Source organism: Chaetura pelagica, unplaced genomic scaffold (assembly GCF_000747805.2).
Source record: "Chaetura pelagica isolate M959 unplaced genomic scaffold, ChaPel_1.0 scaffold189, whole genome shotgun sequence".
Classification (NCBI taxonomy): domain Eukaryota; kingdom Metazoa; phylum Chordata; class Aves; order Apodiformes; family Apodidae; genus Chaetura; species Chaetura pelagica.
In genome coordinates, this window is record NW_009970716.1 from 643,306 (window position 1) to 666,260 (window position 22,955).

At 37.3% G+C, this 22,955-nt stretch overlaps 1 protein-coding gene across 1 annotated transcript in view; it reads left to right on the forward strand.

Annotated features, from left to right (window-relative positions):
• Positions 1 to 22,955, forward strand: part of CORIN (corin, serine peptidase) — a 115,114-nt gene that overhangs the window by 9,947 nt on the left and 82,212 nt on the right. Inside the window, exon 2 of the mRNA XM_010006141.1 lies at positions 9,793 to 9,937. Within this exon, the coding sequence (XP_010004443.1) occupies positions 9,793 to 9,937 (145 nt within the window). The remainder of the gene's footprint in view (positions 1 to 9,792; positions 9,938 to 22,955) is intronic.

Sequence of the window (22,955 nt, forward strand, 5' to 3'; positions counted from 1 at the left end):
CTGGCTGGCTGGCTGGCTGACTGACTGCTGCTGCTGTGGAGCGGAGAGCTCCGTTTCAGGCGGTACTTTGTTTTCGGCTTCAGCAAACAGGGAAGAAATAGGAATCATGGTTTAATAGGCTAAGTGTGAAAAAATAACAACGGGGCAACAACCAAGCGGGAGTTTGTCTTTGTGAAAAGAGGTGAGAACGTGGTTACCTCTGAAGTCTGAATGAGATTTCCTTCTGTGCGCACCTTGTGTAGAAAGAAGGCAGCTCCCCTGAAGGGACACGTTCTCCTCAGGTGAGGTTGCGAGCAGCTGTAATTTTAAGCATTGCTTGTGATTATTTATTTATGCATATGCTGTTATTTCTGGTTGTTTTACCTGCAAAATCTGAGTATCTGGTGGTTACTGCCAGTGACAGAGGCCAGAAAGTGTTGTCTGATACTTGCTGTGCCTTCTCCTGGTGCATCCGTGTCGTAGCTCCTGGCCCTCAGCACCCCCTGCGGGAGGCCCACGCTGGCTGTGGTGCCAGGGTGGCCAAGCAACTCCCTCACCCCGCGTTTGTCCTGTGGAACAGGGGAGAAAACAGTAAGGATGAGAGTGAGAAGGCTTGTGTGTCAAGATAAAGGGTGGGAGATCACTTAGACAGTTACTGTTCTGGGCTAAATAGATTCGACTGAAGGTAACGAGTTTTTTACTCATTAATAGAAATATTTAATTACGAATTCAGGTATTGGGAAACAAAACCAAAAAAGGCAAACATTAAAACACTTGGGGAAAATGCCTCTCCTCCCTCATTCCCAGGCTCAGCCTCACTCCGGACTCCTCCCCTCTTCTTACCACTTAGGTGACACTCCAGTGGGGCAAAGAGCAGTGTGAAGGAGGACTGTGCTCTTCTCTGCTGCTCCTTCATTCTCACACTTCTGCTGCTGCTATGTGGATCCTCCATGAGTTACAGTCCTTTTGGAAATATCTGCTCTGCCATGGAACGTCTACTCCTCCTCTGACCTTGGTGTTAGCATTGCTGTTTCTCATTCTTTTTCTGCCTCTCTGCCCATGTGGTGGTTTTTGTCCCTTCTTAAATATGCTTTCACAAAGGCATCACCAACTTGGCAGATGGGCTCAGATGTTTCCTGTGGTGTGGAGCCAGCAGGAGCTGGCCGTGTCCAGCGTGGGACAGGCCCATGTCTCTTCTCATGGAAGACCCCCGCAGTCTCCCCACTGCCAGCAGCTTGACACCTACACCCAGTACTGATGTCCATGTAATCAGAGGTAGTAGCACTGTCTAGAAGTGGTGGCCACCTCATCATGGCATCAGTTTGGAAAACTGTGCTTGCTGACAGCTGACCAAAGTGGCAGTGTTACCTCTGTGATTGTCTGCTCCCCTGTCCCTGTTCCACAACTCATGAAGGGATTGAATTAATCCAGCTGTTCTTCAGTTCGTTTTCACCATCTCTGTCGTTACAGTGGAATCCCTGTAGCATCTGTTTCTTTGGGTGCCACGTAGTTACTTAGTCTCTCTTTTGTTAGTGTTGTTGCCTGCATAAGGCAGTTTTTAGCGCATTGCCCTGTACAAAGTGAAGAGGCTGAAAATCAGATACTGCCAGAGCTACTTGAAATGGTGAAGTTTATGCTTTGATGATTCAAACCCTGCCCTTTGTTGCAAAGCATGTTTCCCACAAGAGTATGCATTCTGTGGGAACACAGCTTTTGAAAATGTGCTGAATCAATAATTTCATTTATTTATTTATTTATTTTTCAGAGAGGATGCAGAAATTGAAGTAGTTTAGAAAACTTTTCCCTATAGAATAATCCATGGGGGACAACTCCTGTAAACCAGTTGGAAAGAAAACTGTCAGGTTGCTTCATTCCAAGTGCTCCTGTAAGGCTACTGGTCTTCCTGAATTCCAAGGCTCTCTTTTTCTTGCAAAAGAGGCATTTTCTATATTGAACATTTAATTAGTCATCCTTAGGGGAAAGGAAGTGAAGGTAGACACGAGTTTTCTTCTTCAGGACTTCAGCAGGCTGCATCTATTCCAATTCATGTGTTGTAAAGTCACAGTATATGGAATAGTGTTGGTAGTGGTCTGGAGGGATAAAGAACCCAGGTGGTTTTAATTTGCTTTTCCATCATCATATACAGGATTATGTGACTTAGAGAGTTCCAAAGAAAATATGAATGGAATGAAAGCTGGCATCTGTTCCAAACATGACAATTAAATTGAGTAGTCTTACCCATAAATACAGTAGGATTTTTCTTCTTTGACAAAATAATTTAACAGTTTGTTATTGTTTCAGTGTCTTAGATGGAAGTTTTTACCCTGCAAATTCTTATGTGATCCATTAACCTTTGATACTATATCAAAGTCATATTCAAATGCCTACACCAATATAAGTGCCTCATTAACCCACTTAATTTTGAGTTTTCTGTATCAGCTTGTTATTTCAAAACTTCAGCAATAATGCATACGTTTAGTCTCTAGTCACCTCTTCGGTTATTTCTGTCAAGATCTCCTGGTAGTTTAAAAAATATCCTTCCCTTTGTTTTCTCTTACTGAAGCAAACTATTCAAAGATGATATGGTTCTGAACAAAGTGGTATCCTATTGAGTATCCTAATGTTATCCTAATGAGTTGCCTCTAAATTTTATACATAGTAGGCTATCAACCTGTGAGTCATTATGTAAGTCCATTCTCATCTTTGGGAAGAGGACAAATAACTATCCAGCTATGCTGAACAGAGGAAGCTTTGACTCTAAACCATGTCCTTTCCTTTGGTTAATATTGCTGCTGCTCTTGCTGCTGCTCTTATCTTTGGAGCAAGGGTTAGTCTCTTGTTATTCACAGTTCAGAAAAAACTCAGTAGCATGAAGTTAACATTACACATTCAAATCCAAACTTTATTTCTTCAAGGCAAACGTTTATAGTGTAAGAATGTCCTATACAATTTAGAGAAAAATTAATAAGAAATGCATGAAATATAAGGAGACAAATCCTTTCAAGAAGATTCCTTCAATTTGTTTATCTTGCATTCCAGTTTAGGATCCAATTAATATAATGGAAAGCTTTTGATTTTAAATAGGTTAAGTAATTGTACAATCAGCAATGCAGGTGGCACATATATGGTGCACTGGTCACTTTCAGAATGCTAAGCCTACTGATCAAACATTAACAGAAAAAAATATGATATATATATATCCAGTGATATGCTGTATATATTGTGTGGAATGGGGTTTCTGCTGGAATTTCTACACAGGCAGTGATTGATACACTGAATAGAAGCCACAGGGCAGGCAGGATTTCTTTTTGTCCCTTCTAGTTTTCCAGGCTTGAAAACTGCTTTTAAGAGAAGGTTTTTTTCTAACTGTATCTTTCCACGCCTCAAAATGTTTTTTTTCAGAATAATTTTAATCTCACAGTTTAGGCCACTGAGATTTTTTTTTTAGAAAAACCTTTATTTTATAGTTTTTCTTATGGTGCTAATGGCTCTTGTGCAGGCATCTGTTGAATTCTCAGCAAAGCAAGAACCTGAAGCAAGTACCGTGTTACTTTCCTGCCTGTTGAATTGTGATTCTCAGCAGTGTATAACCAGAGACTTGCTATTGCTGCTCTGCTTGCTTAGCAAACCTCAATGCAGTAAACATCTGGGTAGTCAGAAGGGCGTTAGAGTGGTCTCTGGGTGTGTTCAGAAAAACAGCATGGCACTGCTGAAACAGTCATGAGTCATTTTTTTGCGAAGCTGAGAAACTTCAAGAAAAGTAATAATCCCTAAAGCATATGCATTAACAAAAGAATATTTTCCCCAAAACACTTTCCTGCTGCCTGCTGATGTAGGCTGAATGGATGTTCATGTTCTGGTTTCGAGAAATACCAGATAATGCTAATCATAGTCTAGCTCTTAAAATGCATGTCTTCCATAGACACTTCAGTTTTTGAAAAGTCTTTGATATCTTCCATATGTTTACTACAATTTGCTCAGCATATGAGACATGGCAACATCACACAACTTTGCTCAAAGCTGTTAGTAATAAACAAGCATGTGCTTAGAATTGTAGGAAGTTTGTCATCAGCTGAACTACATACTTGAAAATTCAACAAAATTCTATTGTAAATACAAGAAACATCCATTGTTGTAGTTGCAAGTTTGCATCAGTGAAATTGTAAGTATTTATTTATATAGTGTACCTATTTACAATTATGTAAACAATTAATATTTATGCCAAAGCCGAATTATTATTCAGCAGCTCTTCTTTTGCAAAAGGAAGAGATTAAAACATTGCTGTTGAAGAGGTGATACTATTGTTCTCTAGTAGGGATAACTATATTTTTCTGTCTCTTCTAATTCAAATTTTGAAGAGTGATCAGTAATACATGAAATCCAAGAAAATTTCTTCCACCCCTTTCCGTGAGATGTTAAGCATAGATAATCTGTAATGGAGAACAAAGGTCAATAGCTTGCATGTGAATAACTTCCTGATTTCTAAATAAAATATTATCAGGGAGAACCATTATTACATGATTTATTTAGATTTATTTCAGTATCTAATAGATGCTTTTCAAAGTGCCTTTATGAGTTGCCACATTGTGAAGACAAAAACGCTGGAGTTTTCCCACAAGGACTAGATGAAGTGAGAATAAACTTTTCAGAGCTCCAAATCTCCTGGCTTATGCCTGAGTGACAAACTTCCTCAAAGCCTTCAGAAAGGGAAGAATGATTTATGAAAGACATGTTGCACCAGGAACTAGCTCTCTTAAATTGAACCTATGCTGTGAGGTAGCGACTTGGACAGTGGTAACACCACTGGCATCACAGCATTCATCTGTCATCCTGGATAAAAACAGATTTGGAGCTCAGTGTGTCAGTAGCTGTGACAGCTGGTTGTACCTCAGCTGAAAAGTTCTAAGCAAGGGTGAGTGGAGGTCTAGCTTGACAGGGAGCAGTGCAGGGTCTCAAACACACAGATAACTGGAACACCATAGTTGTGTTTGGATTTTGTCTCAGCAAACTTACTGCTTGCTGCCTCTGCCTCAAAGTGAAGCTGGAACAGCATTGAACTTGGTTGTAACAGAGCTGGGTGAGACATACTTCAGTGTCACCTTGTCTCTTTTGAGCTTCTCATCCATATCTCCACAGTTTCTCAGTTCCATAGTTGTCTCAGTGGCTCACAAAACTGCTGAAATTATTTGTCAAGAGTTAGAACCCCAAATTTGTGTGACAGAAAAGAAGGAACAAATATCACATAAATATTTATTAGTCTGAATTGGTGACTGTTGTTGTTGCGTGGTTTGGATTTTTACTACCTCACGCTGGATTTTTAACAGCTTGTAAAGTCACCTGAACAGAATAAATGGCCAGTGTGTCTCTATGGTAGTCTGAAAGGCAAAAAAATCACCTTATTTCACACATTGTCTTCTGTACTTGGAAGGAACATCATTGTCACAGTTACACTCTACTTTCAGTGAAAATTTAAGTCAGGGAGGTTAAAGGTGTTTCAGGTTTCTGCTTCAGCTAAAAGAATCTGTGTGGACATGACATGTAACACTAACCGAAGATACTAACAGTGGGCTGTTAGCCCTAATGATACTTCTTTACTGGGAGAACATCTGTTGAGTTTGTGGTGACAACAGCAGGAGATATTTTTGTAAAGTGCTTATACCATGATTCAGGCTCTTTTATAGACTAGTAACTTAGATACTCTTTGTGTCTAAAAGGAAAATTTGCATCCTATCATAGGCTTTCCACCCATAAATCTTGATGTAACGTGTCATTTCTGTGCTTTAATATGACAGGCATGTTATTGAAATTACACCCATGAGATCAAATTCTTCCCACATCTTGCAGAAGATAAACTGTGAATTTTACTTCAATAAATTTTTAGTCTTTTTGTAGTCAGATGGAACTGCATTTTTTTCCCTGTCTCACTTTATTCTGCTTCTGTGGTTTCAGAAAATAAACTGTGAGCAGTCTGGTCCAGCAGTTCTAGATAAGCTTAGGGTTTTTTAAAAATCTGCATTGAAGTTAGCTTGGAGTTACATCATGGTTTATTTCCTTTTTTGTAGTCATTACTGAAAAATAGCACTGAGTTAACCAGTGGTAAATGGCATTTCATTTTAGACAGAATATTTCAGCTCTCTGAATAAATTATCTGACATTTTAAAGCATCCTGTATTCTGACTCTATTTTTGTTTAATGCTAAACCTGTTTGCAATAAAAGCAAATTACTTGTTGCCTTAAAAATCAATCACTGACATTTCTTAACTACAGTGCAGACATTATTTAATTGAAAAAAGTCTTTCTTGAATCAATTTTTCTTACAATAGTGGTAGGGAGGGAACTTACACCAACAGTCCAAGTATTGAAAATGTTTTGGTTCAGTGCTGTGCTAAATCTCCTTCAGGCCAAAACCTCTACCACTTAGGGTTGGTTTCTTTCAGTCTGTCCTCAAGGATTATCCTTCTAAGTCTTGCCCTTGCATTGGAAAGGGAGATAAATGTCTATCTACAAGTCTTACAGACTTAGAAAATCCTTCAGAGAAATTACTGACTGCAGAGAGAGTTGAGGAAAACTCATTTTTTATGGCTGCTAATCTGGAAGCTTTTTATTTATTTATTTATTTATTTTTTAAAATTTTTTTTTTTTTTCCCCTTCTTCCCTGAAAATTCCATTATTTATACCTCTAGTCCCTTATTTATACCTCTATTCAATCATTTATTAGAATTGAGAAAACAGAGCTTGTCTGAAGTTTTTGCAGATACCTTTAGCATACTAGAGCTGTTAAAAATGCTGCATATTCTTTGTGTATTGCAATACTTGATGGCAAGAGGAAAAGAAACAGTATCAAGTTTTTATATATTACGAGTAGGTATAATGCATTTATGTTTATGTGACATTTCATTAAATCCTCACTGATGATATAGGAACCATTAGCACTATCTTCAGGTTTATTTCACAATAAATAAATTTATAGAAAAACCTCATGTAGATGTTCAAATGATGAAAAAACAGCAAAATTGGAAAAACTAAGTTTATGCTTGCTGTGTCAACAATGATGATTTTAAATAGGTTTAGTGTTTTTCATGAGGTTTTTTTCCGTAGAAGGGAAAAATACAACATGCAGTTTAGTTGTCTATAAATATTTACTTTGCTGTTACAGAAAACTACCGATTTGTGGTGTTTAGAGAAGCATGTCTTTCACAATCCAACATTCTTTTTTTGAGCAGTCACTGAAAGAAAATTTGGATACAACAGACCCTTTTCAAATCTGTGGTAGTAAGTTGTCAGTGCAAAGGCTGAAATTTATTGTTGCTTTCAGTTGCTGACAAGAAAGGAAGGAAACATTCGAGGTTCACCTTTAGTACAAACATTTGCCTGAAGGAGGTAGTATCCACAATGCCAATAGACTTAAAAAAATAATAATTCTCACAGAAAGAACATAAGAAGCTCAGTGTTTTCATTGGTACACATTTAATGTTTCTCTTAGGTTAACTCTGAGGCATCTCTTCAACAGTGGTGCTAACTCTGCTCTCAGTTACACACTTGTGCTTAGGTAGATTAAGATCTCATGTACCTCCAAAATACTCAGTATCAACTCCTCCTCACAAGAAAAAAAGTCACACTTGATGGTGAATACCATTTCTGTGTGTTTTCTCAAATCTTCGAGAATGCAATTTTGTTGTTTATTGATACTACAAGCCCTTTTGCCTGGGATTTGCAAGAAATGCATCATGATTGAGAGTCATGCCTTTAGGAAAATGAGCTGGATCTTACATTTGTTTGTCTTTAAGAAACTGAGAGTCAAATCCTGAGTGCCCTTATCACTGGGCTGTGTAGTGATGGTCCTGCTCCCTATTATCTGGCCCAGCAGAACTGTGTTCTTATTACAGAATATCATGACAGTAAGTGATAGTGTGTTCTGATTTAGGAGGAGTCTATGTTCAGGTGGATGTGATACTCTACGGAATTGTAGATCTAATTTTTAACTGCCTCAGAAGAGGGAATTGAACTCAAAAGCTCCATTTTCCATGGGAGCACTGTAACCACTGTACTGTTAGAAAGGGTAATTTTATGCCATTTTTCTGTTGCTTTTTTTTGACTGTGCTTTCACAAGTAGTTATGGCAGCTATGTTTTGGGAGATCTTTATTCATAACAGAGCTGTTTTATTCCTCTGTTACCTGCATTTAGACCACCCAAGGAAGCCTAGTACAGTCTGTGCAAACCAAGGTTATTAAATTTGGGGAAGCCTGCCTGCCACGAGTAGCTGCTAAGCTGCTATATTCTGTCATGACCAGAAGCAAAACTTCAGGCAGGCTTTGAGGGCTTTAATATGAAAATGGGGGCAAGTGTGGACTGCAGGAAGTTCTATAGTCAAGCAGGGATTGTCTAAATGCCACTTGGATTTTGGTTCTTAGAAATCACGAAAATCCTTACCTTTATCTGTGCCAGGATATTTGAAATGTTACTTGTGGGTAAATTAGCTGAGATACTCTGAAATCTTGTATTGCATCATTTCCAAATTCTGAAAAAGTTGTTAAGAAAAACATTTCTGACATCAGTTTACTCTCACCAACATTCTTCTTATTTCTCTTGTGGTGATGATCAGATTACAGACCTTGTCAACTCACCCAGACTGTGCCTTTTCAACAGAGAGAGCTATCCCTTTTTATAATTCTCACCCTGAGCTGTCTGTTTCAGATGTTCAGATAACTTCATCTTTAAGTTGACCATCAACTTAGATGCTGCTTGCTAGATAAGCCCTGTAGTAGGACAGTTTTGAGGGAATAGGAGGAAGGTTATCAGCTGTGATACTGCTAGCACCTCACACCATAGTCATACAGTATGCCTTTTCAGTGTTACCTAGCCTTTCATTTGAATAGTGGAAGTAGCAGAAAAAAGTCATATGGAACACTACACTGGATGTGTCTCCTTTGGGAAGACATTGTCTGGAATTAATAATCCCATAATCCAATTTCACCTTATCATAGGGAATACTGTAATTATTTTTAGTCAATTTGGAATAAAGATGCATTAACTTAATAACAACAGTTTCAATCTTGCTTTAAATATTGATTTGACATTTTGGTTTTTTTTCTGTTTAAGAAAAGTTACTTTTTCAGTATATGAGATCATACTAGAGTTATGTTTAAAAAGATGTATATTAAATACGTTTCCTTTTGCAAAGGTTTGAATTTTTGTACTTTGTGTAGTTCAGTTGAGTTCAGAAAATAATTTTTCTCTTTTCCTCTATATTCCACTTATAGAACAGGAAACATTAATTACAAACTCTATAAAATACTGTGGTAAGTTATAATTTTGTAAAGTACTTAAAAAATGAAACAGCGTTATTGTGCAAAAAAGAGATTTAACAGTCCTTATCACTATTGCCACTTAATGATTTTAACAGTTTCTTGGTTCCTTAGTAGAAGAAACTTGAGAACATGGAGGTCCTAATAATTACTAATTAATTATATTTAACTAGAAAGTAAGCTGTATTTTGCCTTATTTCTAAAATTTATGATGTGTTTTTCATTATTTAAAATGAAATGCCCATCTAACTCCTAGTTCATCTGAAATGTTCAGAAATTTCAGTGAAGGTATAAGCCTGTGGATCTTGGGTAAACTAAACTAAATTATATGGATTACACTAGGCTATGCAGCAAAAAGAAAGATTACACACAGCTTTTCCTAAAAGTCATTTATAGCATACATTTAAATCACATAGCTGCTCTGTGTAATGAGGTAGACTGCTGTTGAAAACATAGGAGTTACTAATTGACACCAGAATGATGAATCTATGTTCTTTTATTTTTCAGGTCTTAGGAACAGATGAGGATAATATGGGGAATGGTTGCTCTCAGAAATTGGCTTCTGCCAAGTTCCTTCGACTTCTGCTTCTAATACTGATTCCGTGTATCTGTGCCCTTATCCTTTTGTTAGTGATCCTGCTTACCTTTGTAGGTGAGTGCTAATGGAGTAAATCAAGACATTCTAATGAAGGAGACTAAAACTGTGACTGCAATTGCAGATGTTAATATAACTATGACATTAAAAATATATCTTAGCACATCTACCTAACAAACTAATCTACCTAGTAACATAATATTTGTTGCAGATGAATAAAAATGCTATTTAGAGTTTATAGTAAAACATACTTAAGGTACCAGAGAGGAAACCTTTTATGAATTTCTCAAGGTAGATTTTTGAGAAGCACACTACGTTGAGCATGTAATATGTAGATAGTTTTCAGCAGTCATTTCATAGGTACAGAAATATATTTCTGAAAGAACTTTTGATCACTGTTAGTAAAATCGAGTATTTATCCTTTTATGTCACACGTTGATGTGCAAATCTGATTTTTATTTTCAGGTGAAAGCTAATTTATAAATAGCTATCAATCTTTCTGAACAGCCTACAAAATACTACTGCTTAACTAAGGAAAAATATGTTCATTTCTGCTAAATATAAAATATGTATCAGTGCAGAACCCCAAGTATGTTTTGCTGAAAATTGTTCCAGATGTATTAGATTTCATAATGGCTTAGTTAGTTAACTAACTCTGTGCCTGTTACAGAATTAAAAGGTAATAATTTATTACCAAAATTTGATTTAAAACCTCCCTTTTATTTCCTTTAGAGGAGCTGACATGTCATTAAATTGCTTCAACTACAACATGAGATAGACAGTAATGCTAGGCTAAGGCATCACTTTATTAGGAAAAAAAAAAGTAAAAACATACCTGTTCTACTTTCAGTGCTGAGAGTTTCTGGGATTTTTACTTTCTTTTTATTAATGAGAATATTTTCTAGTAGAGCTTCTTTAAGTACTTCAGAAGCGTATCTCTAACAAGTGGAGTAAAGTAGGAGGTATATAGATAGAAATCTATTTTCCTATTTTAAACTCCCAACTTCAAAACACATAATACAATCAAACAATTAGCAAGCACAGGACGTAACTAAAGATGTCTCAATAGTACCTTCAGCACTGTCAAAATCAAGGCAACTTAAATCTGTTTTCTCAATTCAATCTGTAAAGGATTTGCAACAAGAAGTTACAGGCCTGTTCTTTTCATTTAGCTTAAGTGAGGAAAGTAAAAGAAAAACAATACAAAGCTAGTGAATGTTATGATTGACAAGTAAGTCACAGCATGTATCCTTAAACTAAGAACAGTCTGAAGTGGATTAAGATCAAATAAGTCTGGCAATTAGGAAATATGATGCCATTCAATTTACATTCCTTATGTTTAGCATTCCATTTCTATCCTTCATATCCTCTGCCCTAGATTTTAATTCTTCGGTGAGAAAACAGATAAAAAATCAGGTGTATTTATGTCAGCTCTACTCAGTCTCCTCCTCTGAGGCATGTATTGACGTAACACTCATTAAAATGTATTAAATCCTCTGGGGAAATTGGACCTGTTCCAATTCTACTTAGGTAGCAAAAATCAGGACTATCTCCTCTTAAATAAATTACTGTAGGGTGAAGACTAACATTTAGTATTATTACCCAAATCTAAAACCAGCAAAACTCCCTTCAACATCTTTTGAATTAGCATTATTATAATTTAGGATTCCTCTATCTCAGTTAGTGCTTTCATTTTATGTGCATTGACAGTCTCGAAACAAATATATCTGATGACTGGAACTAAATGAACAAATTCTGTGGGCATCTTTAAGGTGAGTGTAATACAATATAGTCTGTGTTATTTATTGAGAATACACTATATCCAGAATAGTAGTTCATGCTGATTTGAGATTATTTATAAATTAACTATGTTACAGTTTTACATTGGTGTGATGACTTAAAATGTAACAGATGAGTTGATAGTTCTGACTGGCTAAATTCTGTTATTATTTTTTCACAAAGTGGAGGAGTAAAATTATGTGATTATCATTCTAGTATCTTTCACTGGTCCTTAAAACATTAATAGAGATCTCCAATATATTGTTTACAACCTTATGAACTTCTTAATTTGACTTTGGTAACAAACTTATTAGAAAAAAAAGCCTTTTATATTTTTTGAGAAAGTTTCCTGTTGTGAATTTTTAAGTAGTTATTCTTTTCCTTCTGTAATATTTTTTAATTAAATGAGGAATATACACATAAAAAAGTACACCTTAGAACTGTCCTATTCACTCTCCTTGCATTTGTTTCATTTCTTCCACACCATCGCAAGCTCTGATGTTGACAAAACTGAAAATTTGGTACGAGTCGAAGGAGACAAGTAGAGCAGTGCACTGTTATTGTAGTAATACAGAGTGTCCTACTAGAGGTGTGTACTGGGGGCCCCTTTTCAGAATATGTCATTAATCAACCTTTCAAAATTTATTTACCATCAAGGTATTCAAGATGCAAAGCCCTTGAAAAAGTTATTTTGTTAGGACTGTGTACAAAGAAGAACAAAGCAAATTATCAGTAAAATATACATTAATTTGACTAAAGATACAATAGACTTTTATAGTCCATAGGAGAAAGTACAAATCTGGGTTGTTTGGCTTTGATTTCTGTTAAATTCTTACACCCTGGCTCTGCTTAATCTTCAGTCTGTCACCAGGAGTATTGCATGCTTGTCAGCCTGTAAAAAGAAAACTGCAATGAATGAATGTTGTTTCACTCATTGAAGTGAAGGAAGTACCAGTTGCTATGAGGGAAGTCTAGTCTGTAGACCAGGAACAGAATGGTTTGTCAATTGCCTTTTTTGTATCAGAGGACAGGAGGTCTTAGGAATGGTGCTTGCTTTGGACTGTTGAAGACCTAACATGCAAGGCCTGCACCATGAAGGCCTAACTCAGTAATATGAATCTGAAGGGTGGAGAAAAGGCTATATTACACATGACTAAAATTACTGACATCATACAATTTCAGCTGACCACTATAGAAATCAAGACCTTTCTAATAAGATTTGTCCTTTTTTTTTAATTTTTTTTTTTTTTTTTTTTTTTTTTTCTGGGGATTATGGTTAGTATAGTGCAGTAAATTTAATTTATTTCCAGAAAAACAAAAAATAACTTGATCCATGGCTTGAATAGCTATTTTATTTTTTTTTTAATGGAGAGAGATATAAGATCACCTTCAAGTAGTGTTTGAATCTGTAGTCTATATCCCATTTTGTTTAGACTGAAAAAAAATCCTTAAGTCATGAATAGTATGCAAACATGACAAAAGTGAAAATTAGCATATTTCTAAGAATGAGAAACCTCTGGCATTTTCATTCTTCTCCTTGCAGAAAGGAAGTGTTCTAAACCACTTGAAAAACTGTTTTTAAAAAAGTCCTTAATGGCTGGTAAGCAGTATACCAAATTAAATTTTCTTAATTGCACCATAATTCCTTGCCATTGCTTCATACTTACAGTTCCGTTTAGGAAAATCAATTATATTTACTTTATAGTGATAAATGCATTCCATGGTAGATGTCCCATTCTTCCCGTTACTTGTGTGTTCTTCTACTATCTCTTGTTAACAGCCATCCAGAACTAATGCTTTCTTTTAATGTTTTCTCTAAAATTCAGAACAAGTGTTGTGACACACATAAAAAATGGTTTGATATATGTCAGGCTTTTACAGTTGAGATGTAATTTTTGAGCAGATGATCCTGCTGCAGGATCACATCAAATAAACTTGCCTTTCAGGCAAGCAGCATACCCTCTTATCTATGCAAAATATTAGGCATTCTTACATTTTGCAAAATAATACTTAAAAATGTTGTTAGTCAGTCAACACTGTTGGGCATGAAGAGTACAATTAAAGTCTTTAAGATGCACTATTGACTGTGGATACACAAATAATTGAGGTTTTGTTTCTCTCACCATCCTGACATTATCAGCATGCAATGTTTCTATTTTGTCCCTGACACATATTTTGAGATTATTTTTGGTTCTCAGTGAGAATTATAAGTGTTATGTGTGATGGTTTGTATTTAGCATTTTCATCTTACTGTCCTTAAAAACAAAGCTTACTATAATAGCTACATTTTTATTATCCCTGTATAAGTACGAACCAACCTGGGTGGTTCTCCAATCATTCTGTTTTTTGGGAAATCTGTCCACCTGAGAGATGCTGTCAATGTTCTTGCATGTCACTGGTTGAACAGTGATCATTACTATTATATTATCCGTGAGACCTGTATTCTCCTTTCCCTTCTCTTCCTGAGAACCCAGAAAGAGCTGTGTATCCTTCACAGAATAAACATCAGGAAAAGTACATTATAGTAAAACTGCTAGGCTTAACTTTGTGGCTGTCAGATCTTCCACATTCATAGATAACATGCATATGTCAAGACTCCTATATCAATATGGGAACCCATACTGTCCCATAAGGAACTTTTTGCCACACAGAGGAAGTGAAAGGTGCAGGGAGTTGTAGTTCTATGCTAGAGTAAAAGGATCTTGATCTCTGAATCATTTGGAGTTGCTGGTAGTTCTCCAAGTGATATTGAGCCTTGAGCCATATGATGCATCCTCAAAGTCTAAAGTGGCTAGCAACACGGAGATCCACAAGTTGTAATTGTGATAGCAACATGAAATAGAAACAATTCCATTGTCAAACAATGGTGATATTTGCTGTAAGACAGGTGTATAAATTCAGGGGTTTAACACTAACATATAAATAAACCATTCAGTCCTGGGAGTTTTTCTGATGGAAGATGCTAATCATCAGCTAAATGATCTGCTGGTTCTTTAATTTGATCTTGCCAACACAGCTATGTTACGGGGAATGTCCAAAGGAGTGTATCCCAGACTAGCCTGTATTGCATCCGTCTATATGAACTAATTTTGTCTAGCAAACCTTCTTTATGGATTTTTTTCGGAATACAGCACGAGGTCAGAATGCTTGCTGAACACCTGGAATACAGCACGAGGTCAGAATGCTTGCTGAGACATCACTGAGATGAGTGGGGAATTGTTCTTACACTCTAGAGAAAAGTAATGAAAGTTTGGCAGTCCACACAGCACAGATGGACAGAAGGTCACAGTGCCTGAAGCATGGATGCGGGTGTGGCATAATTTATTCCCAAGGGGCCTGTGAGAATCATGGGCTTTCTTTAATTAGTCAGTGCAAAGTGAAGGTTTAACACAGGCACAGAGTTCAGGATTGGTTTCTGAATTGCAATAGAGCCATTATGTGTATGTTACATTTAATTTATTAGGTTAAGAAAAGCTTTTTACATAGAAATTTCTAGTTACATAACACATGTTGCTCAAGAGACAGAAAAAAAGGACACCAGAAAAGATTTTTTTAAATTAGACCACAGTGTTATAACTGTAACTGGGAAGTTTCAGGCAGTAACAGCTACTAATATGAAAGGCAGCTATTGTCTTCCCCTCCAGCCCTTTAGTATGATCCTGATATTTTTGCTGAGAGTTTGTTGCCTGGATGCCAGAAATTGATGAAAAGGAAAATCTCTCCTTTCTCTGCATACAACCTTAGGACCCTGACTTTGATCTACAGCTTCTGTAAAGGCTGCCTTCCACAAAGTCTATTTCACATTCTATTTAATCTGGAAACCGATTCATTATTTGCCTAAGTTGCCTGCTAATTTAGAAAAAAAAATAAATTAAAAATTATTAAAACTGACTCCTTTTTGCCCCCTTGGGTAGCTGGTAAGCAGTTTAAGGTAATGTTTTTACCTAACAAGAGGTGTAGGATAAAACCTATTACTGCAGGTCAACTGATATGCAATGATTTGGTATTCTCTGAGACCTCAATATTATAAGTGATGTCCCCATTTCTTCAGAGTGTGGAATCATAGGGACAGACCCTGCAGAAGAAAATCTCAGTGGTTATATGCTGGCTAGTTATAGTAGTGAGCCAGGGTTTTATTCCCAGTATTTAACTGCCTCATCCATTACACATACTTTGGTAGGCTGCTTTGGTCTGTTCCATTAGCTTTTTACACAAACTTGGTATTTTTGAGATTTCCTGCTGTAAACTGGTAGAAATCACCCAGAGCGTACAACTTCTACATTGAATAGCTTGAACAGTGTGACTATTTCTTAAATCTCCTAACTGTCCATTTCAGATCTTTAAATAAAATGTTAACTCCCCAATACTGAACAGCAACTGGAAAATGATCAGTAAAGCTGTGTGCAAAGCATCACTTCCAACAGAATGAGCCTGCTGCCAGTTCCCTGGTTTTGCACCAAGCACAGTGAAGGCTAGCACGCTGTTTCTGTCATGTGGAGGTGTCCGGCTGTAACTGGAGACACAAATGCAAAATGGTTACAGCTACTTCTCAACTAACAAACTGTCTAGCTTATGATTTCCTGTCTACAGCTCTGTATCAACTCACATCTGAAGAATGGTTGGACACAGTGTGCAGGTATACAGGAATAAAATGCATGGCTGCTATTAGCAGACATCGATAGAGGGCAATTCACTTCTCATAACAGGAGATTTAAAAAAATTGATTGTTTTAAAGCATCACGCTGTTTTCTTAGGTATCTTCAAATTTATATAGTTTCTACAGGGCTTTTGATGCTGTAAAAAAATCCCCAATAAGCTTAATTTAAGAATGAAGATACACAGTAGTGTTTTTTAGGGGGAAAATGGATTAAAATCAAAGCAAAGGGGAGCCTAGCTCAGTGAGATGACTCTATAGCCTGGAATTAGGTGTTCTGAGTTCCCTACTGTGCATTGGGAAGATGAGAGGGTAGGAGGAAAACCTGGGGGGAGAACAGGGTGACTCACGAAGGTGATCCAAAATCCGCACATAGTAAGTAGAAACAGAGTTGTCATCTAGAGCTAGCCAGTGGGGAATGTCAAACAGAGGTCTACACTTTCTTGTCTCAAGGGCATATATACTAGAGCCCAGGCTCATCTAATTTTGTGGGAAAAAAAGCCTGATAAAAATAATTTTAATAATACTAATTGTCTGCTGAGATGATAAGATTGGGAAACCTTTTTGTGCAGAAGAGGTTCATTGTGTGGTACACCTGTCAAGAAGAGAAGGGCAGTTGTTATCACTAAAACCAGTGAAAATAATAGGAAAAAAAAAAAGCTGTTTTTGGAAAGATTGGTTGAAGAAGCAAACAAGCATTTGGGGATCTCAGTGAAAGAACTGAATTATCTTATGGGTAGTGATAGACATAGCCATTGCTTGTAGTTCTAGAAAAAGAATGAAAAAAGGCTGAGTGAGGATAGGATCCAGTGGCTAACACAAAGTTTTTATTAACAGGATTTATTGGTCCACTGTATTAAACCAAAATACTTTATTAAACTTATTTAAAGACTTGTCAGGTCCTGCCCTTCAGCCACAACAAACCACAGCAGCACTACAGGCCTGGGGAGGAGTGGCTGGAGAGCAGCCCAGTTGAGAGGGACCTGGGGGTATTGATTGACAGCAGCTGAACATGAGCTAGCAGTGTGCCCAGGTGGCCAACACCAGCGTGGCCTGCATCAGGAATAGTGTGATCAGCAGGACCAAGGAGGTGATCTTGCCCATATACTTGGACTTGGTGAGGCTGCACCTGGAGCACTGTGTGCAGTTTTGGGCACTGTGGCGTTGGAAGGACATCGAGGTGCTGGAGAGAGTGCGGAGAAGGGCAACTGGGCTGATTAGTGGTCTGGAGAACAGGTGTTACGAAGAGAAGCTGAGAGAGCTGGGGCTGTTCAGCCTGGAGAAGAGGAGGCTGAGGGGAGACCTCATTGTTCTCTATAGCTACCTGAAGGAAGGTTGTAGTGAGGTGGGTGTTGGCCCATTCACCAGTGATAGGACAAGAGGAAATGGGGTGAAGTTGTGACAGGGAAGGTTCAGGCTGGATATTAGGAAGTGTGGTGAGGCATTGGAACAGGCTGCCTAGGGAGGTGGAGGAGGCACCATCCCTGGAGGTGCTAAAAAATGGGTAGACATGGTGCTTTAGAAGATGGCTTAGTGCTCACAGGGGTGTAGGGCTGATGGTTGGACTTGGTGATCTTCAAGGTCTTTTCCAACCTTAAGGATTCCATGATTCTATGACTTTAGATGTCTTGTAATATGTGCTCTGCTGTACTACTGAGTGACACATGAGCAGCAAATATTTTCTATTTTCATGTTAAATAATTACTCTTAGCTCTTTGGGATGAATACTTTCCAGACTTTACCTATTTTTGTGTTGAGTGGAGAAGAAGAGAGGAGCCTGGGGAGGAGGAGAGAGAATATGACAAAGATCCCCTCAGCTATTCTTGAGTTATAGGAAAAAGCTAAGCACTTTTCCAAAGGAGGAAAAAATGCCCATTTTAACTTTTTGAAATTGAAACCTGGAACAAAGTAGGCTTCAGAATCAGAGAGGTTCAAAGCTTTTTTTGGAATCAAAGCATCCAAGTAAAGCTACATACAAGTGAGCACAATTTTTGAGCATGATCAGTCACAATTCCTTCTATTTTAGCAAATCATATTACTACTTGTTCCTATTTGTGAAACCAGGGCACATTCGTTCTTCCCATTTGGCCTGACCAGGGGACTCAAGTGAAAAGAAAATGCTGCTGAAATAATTTGCAGGTGGGAGATTTTTAGTTTCTTCTGTAAAATACACACAGTAAATTCTTCTAAATCCCAATGACTTATGAACATTTGCTGGTGGAAAAACAGAAACCTTAACATGTGTATACTTTAAGTTCCCCTGGGTTCTTCCAGTAGTAGTTAGACACAATGATTTACTCGCTGTTAGTGACACTGGAGCTAAAACAACCCAGGCTGGATAAAAAAGAATATGGTAAATCTGAAATGGTAACTGTTTCATTGAACCCAATTATATTTCAACATGAGCTCACACCCCTCCTGGTGTACAGTGTCCAGTCTGGGCACCCCCAACACAGAAAGCACATGCAACTCTTGGAGTGAGGCTAGAGGAGGGCCACAGAGATGATCAAAGGCCTGGAGCACCTCTCCTGTGAAGACAGAGAGAGGTTGTTCAGCCTGGAGACGAGAAGGCTCTGGGGAGACCTTATAGCAGCCTTCCAGTACCTGAAGGGGCTACAGGAAAGCTGGGGAAGGGCTTTCTACAAGGGCATGTAATAACTGGACAAGGAGTAATGGCTTTAAACTGGATTTTGGTTAGACAATAGGGAGTAATTCTACACTGAGAGGATGGTGAGACATTGGAACAGGTTGCCCAGGGAAGGTGTGGGTGCACCATACCTGGAAGTGTTCAAGGCAGATTGGACAAGACTTTGAGCAACCTCATCTAGTGGGAGGTGTCCCTCCCCATGCAGGGGGTTTGGAACTAGATGTTCTTTAATGTCTCTTCCAACCCAAACCATTCCATGATTCTATGATTTCAGCAATCTTAGAAGTTTGTCTTGCTATTTCCAGTTGCTGTAGTTAAAGGTTACTCAATGAAAAAGAAAATGCTAAGATTGCCTCTTCCCAGCTCTTCTAGTTCTCTTTTCTTCTTACCCTGCAAAGCTTTCCAACCCAAAGTTACTTCAGTCTGTAATTGGAAGTTGGTTTCTGCTGGCATTGTTAGTTATTTGTAGCTGTGATTAATAAAGATTTCCTCCTACCCAGTTATTGAATTTCAGAGCAGTCAACTGAAGAAGGGGGTTTCAGTAACAGCAGTGGGAAGGGGCTGAGTGTGGTGTCTGGAGTTGGCAGAGCAGTGGGTTTGGCTAGGGAGAGGGCCAGAAGTGGTGGTGGGTGAATGATGCCTGGCTGAGAGATGATCCTGTCGCTAGCCATGTTGGTAAATGCAATCACCAAACTGAAAATTAAGGTCAGGAGAGATGGTGGTAGGTGTTGTGTGAACTAGAAGAGTCATCTGTACCAAGCAGCTAATGAAGGATAAAATCAATATGAAAGCTTGGGAAAAACTGATTTGCACATGAGAGTGAAAAGAAAAATATGTGTGATTTGCCTTGAGTTCAGAAGGTTTGTAGAGAACAAATGGAGGTGAATTCTTGCTAATGCACTTCAGGTGTGAACATCATTTTGGCTTGAGTGCTTGTAGCTAGCAGTAAGGCTGAGAAAAGAAAGGAGATGAAAGGGTAAGCAGAAACTTAACTTCTTTCCACATGGAGCCCAGCTGGAGGAGGCCATATTTTACGACTTTTCTTTGGATTTAGGCTTGTTTTTACTTTATTGTTTTGAAACAATGTGAGAAGAGTGCTTAAACATCACAGTTAGAAGTAGACAACAGGCAAAGCTATTAAAGTTATACATTGTTGCCAGGATATTTAAAACAGATGGGAGATACTTTGTTTTGAGGGATTCTTTTTGACTATTTGTAATCAAGTCTAGCTGAACTGTGTTTATTATGATTGCTACACCCTTTTTTGTGACTAGCTAGTGGCAAAAATTGCTTTTGGAATTTACAGTTGCTTTTTGCAAAAAGTTTCTGATATTGTGGTACAGAGTGGTGCTTCCCTTCTAGCATTAAATACTACTCCAATATATTTGGTTAAAAAAATTGAGTTAGTATTTTTTGGTTTTATTACAGATAAGTTATATGTCCTATATATGTTTGAGATGCCTTCTTCATTATTTTGATTAATTAAGTATTTCAGTAATAGAATTAGCTTTCCAAAAATGGTGCTACTATGAAAACCAGACATGATGAAATTTAAAAAGAAGAAAAAAAATAGTATTGCCAATCTTGTCAACACTATGGTAAAATGAATGTATGTTGGAGCTCCCTGAAATCATACCATATAGTTATTAACATGTAAGAATACAGTGATATACTACAAGTAAGTTGAAAACATTTTTAGTTCATGGAAGTGCTTATTTGTTTCTTTATTAATATCTTTATCCTACAGTAGCCATTGCTTTTGTTTTGATGTGCTACTGCTGATTTTTGCTACATGAAATTTTTAACTTTTGTTCTTTTTAATTTTAACTTTGAAATAAATATTAATTTAAAAATGTATATAATTATGCTTATTACTAACCTTCTAAAACAAATTGTTAATACTTATCCTTCCTGATGGTGGTAATTTTGATGCTTTTTTTTCCTTTCTTCCAGGGGTGTTAGAAAAAACATGCTTTTACTCAAATGGGAGTGAGGTCCTCTCAGTTAATGGTGACATTGAAACATCTGAAGTTCTTCTGCCAAACATGGTTGAAAACAGTTCCAAGCCTGATCCATCAGTGGATCTCAGCACACAGCCCTCTTCTTGGACCACCGCGCCTTTATCCCACATTAACCAAATGAACAAGAACTCAAATATATTTAGGGAGACTTTCCAGGAAAATTCATTTGCTGTTGGAACTCAAGCTGCGGTGCTCAGTCCTCACCCTAGGTTTGATGCTGCTTTGGCAGAGGGCTCTGAAGACAGCACCCAGCTGTTTGCCACTGCAGAGGAGGTGACTTTGTGGTCTACAGATGCCTCCTTGAACAATGCAGAGAGGATTACCACTCTACCAGAATTAAGTTCTACTCGTCCACCTGTGTCACAAAAAATGGATCAGAAAAAAAGTAAGCTTACATTTTATTTGCCTCCATAATTCTCACTCAGAAAGTACAGAACATAATGTTGGTATGCTTCCCATGAGTGCTGAGAAATATGTTCCTTTTGATAATTTATTTTGTTGTGCACATTCCATGTTGCAAGAAGTTGGTTTCTTATCAGAACATCTGATTGACCCCATTGAGGAAGATGCAGTAAATTATTGGTATGACTACTTAAAATACATCCTTTAATTGATGATAATCAGACATGCTTACGAAGGCTGCGAGTGGCTGTATTCAGTTTATAAATTTAATTTTCTGTGTTTATTTAAAATTATGTATGTGGCAAGTACCTTTATGAACTTGAGATGTAATTACATTAAAAACGTTTTCTATATTAATGGATAAATTCTACTCTAAATTTGAGGCAGCTAGTCTTTGTATCAATAAAATTCCAGTGACATTTCAGAGGACTATAATAAAAATGTCTAGAGAGTAGAGTAACAATTAACTGTGATCAGCTTTGGGTTTTTTTTTTTACTGTGAAGTAGGTGTGTTACATTAATGCTATCATAATATACTTGATTCACCGTGTCAGTGGCAGTGAAAGACTCCTTAGTACTGTTTTGCTAAGAGCTGAAGCACTAGGGTACCATATTAAAATGAGTTTTTTTTCTCTTGAATTGCATATTGTTCCTTTGCTCTTGATCCCACTAGGGCACCAAGCAAAACTTACTCCAGGTCATAGAGTGATCTGAAATAGGTGAAAGGAGATAGTCAGTAACCTATAAATTGTACATTCTGTTAAATGTATTTTTGAAATTTCTATGAAGTGAAAACGAAGAGATGGTATCTGACAGTGGTGATCACTTCTAAAAGGCTAATGAATTATATGTTATTTTGAGGAGGTCTGTGCATCATTCTGCTATTGGATTATGTGCTCAGTCAAGTTAAAAGACCTGATATTAGTTATCTGATTATTTTTTTTTTGTATCTGTGTTGTTTTTTTTTAAAATCATTCTCATGTTAGGAGTTTGTTCCTGCTCCTTCCGTCATTAAAGAGGCAGATAAAAGCTGGGAAACAGCTTTATTACATCTTTTTCTTGTTCTTTCTCTAGCGAAGCAGGGAAGACTTTTGATAGGACTTCCTTTTTTTAAAAAACCTGGTACACAGAAAAGATTCCTTTTGAGGACTTTTTAGTGATATCTTATTTTGACACTCAGAATTAGCTTTCAGAAATGATAACTTACTGTGAATGAATTATTTGTCAATATTTTCTTCTGTTCCCTAGACTGTAGTGACTTCACAGGCCATTTGGATGGTGCAGTCTTTCTGTAGGTTCTGTTTGCTAAATGATTTTTTATTGAACAGATTTATCTCTTGGTTTATCCCTTCACATCCCAAACTCAGAACAAGTGTTTATAAATGCACACTTATATTCTATTAGTGATTAACTTACTTACCTCTTTTGGTAACCTGATTAATTATCACCGTGCCAAGGAACAACGTAGAAGTGTAGTGTGCTATGCGCAGGTACTTCCAACCTGTAGGATTTTCAATAATTACTGTATTAAAGGACACCTTAAAGTCAGTAGCTTGGTGGTTAATGTTGAGC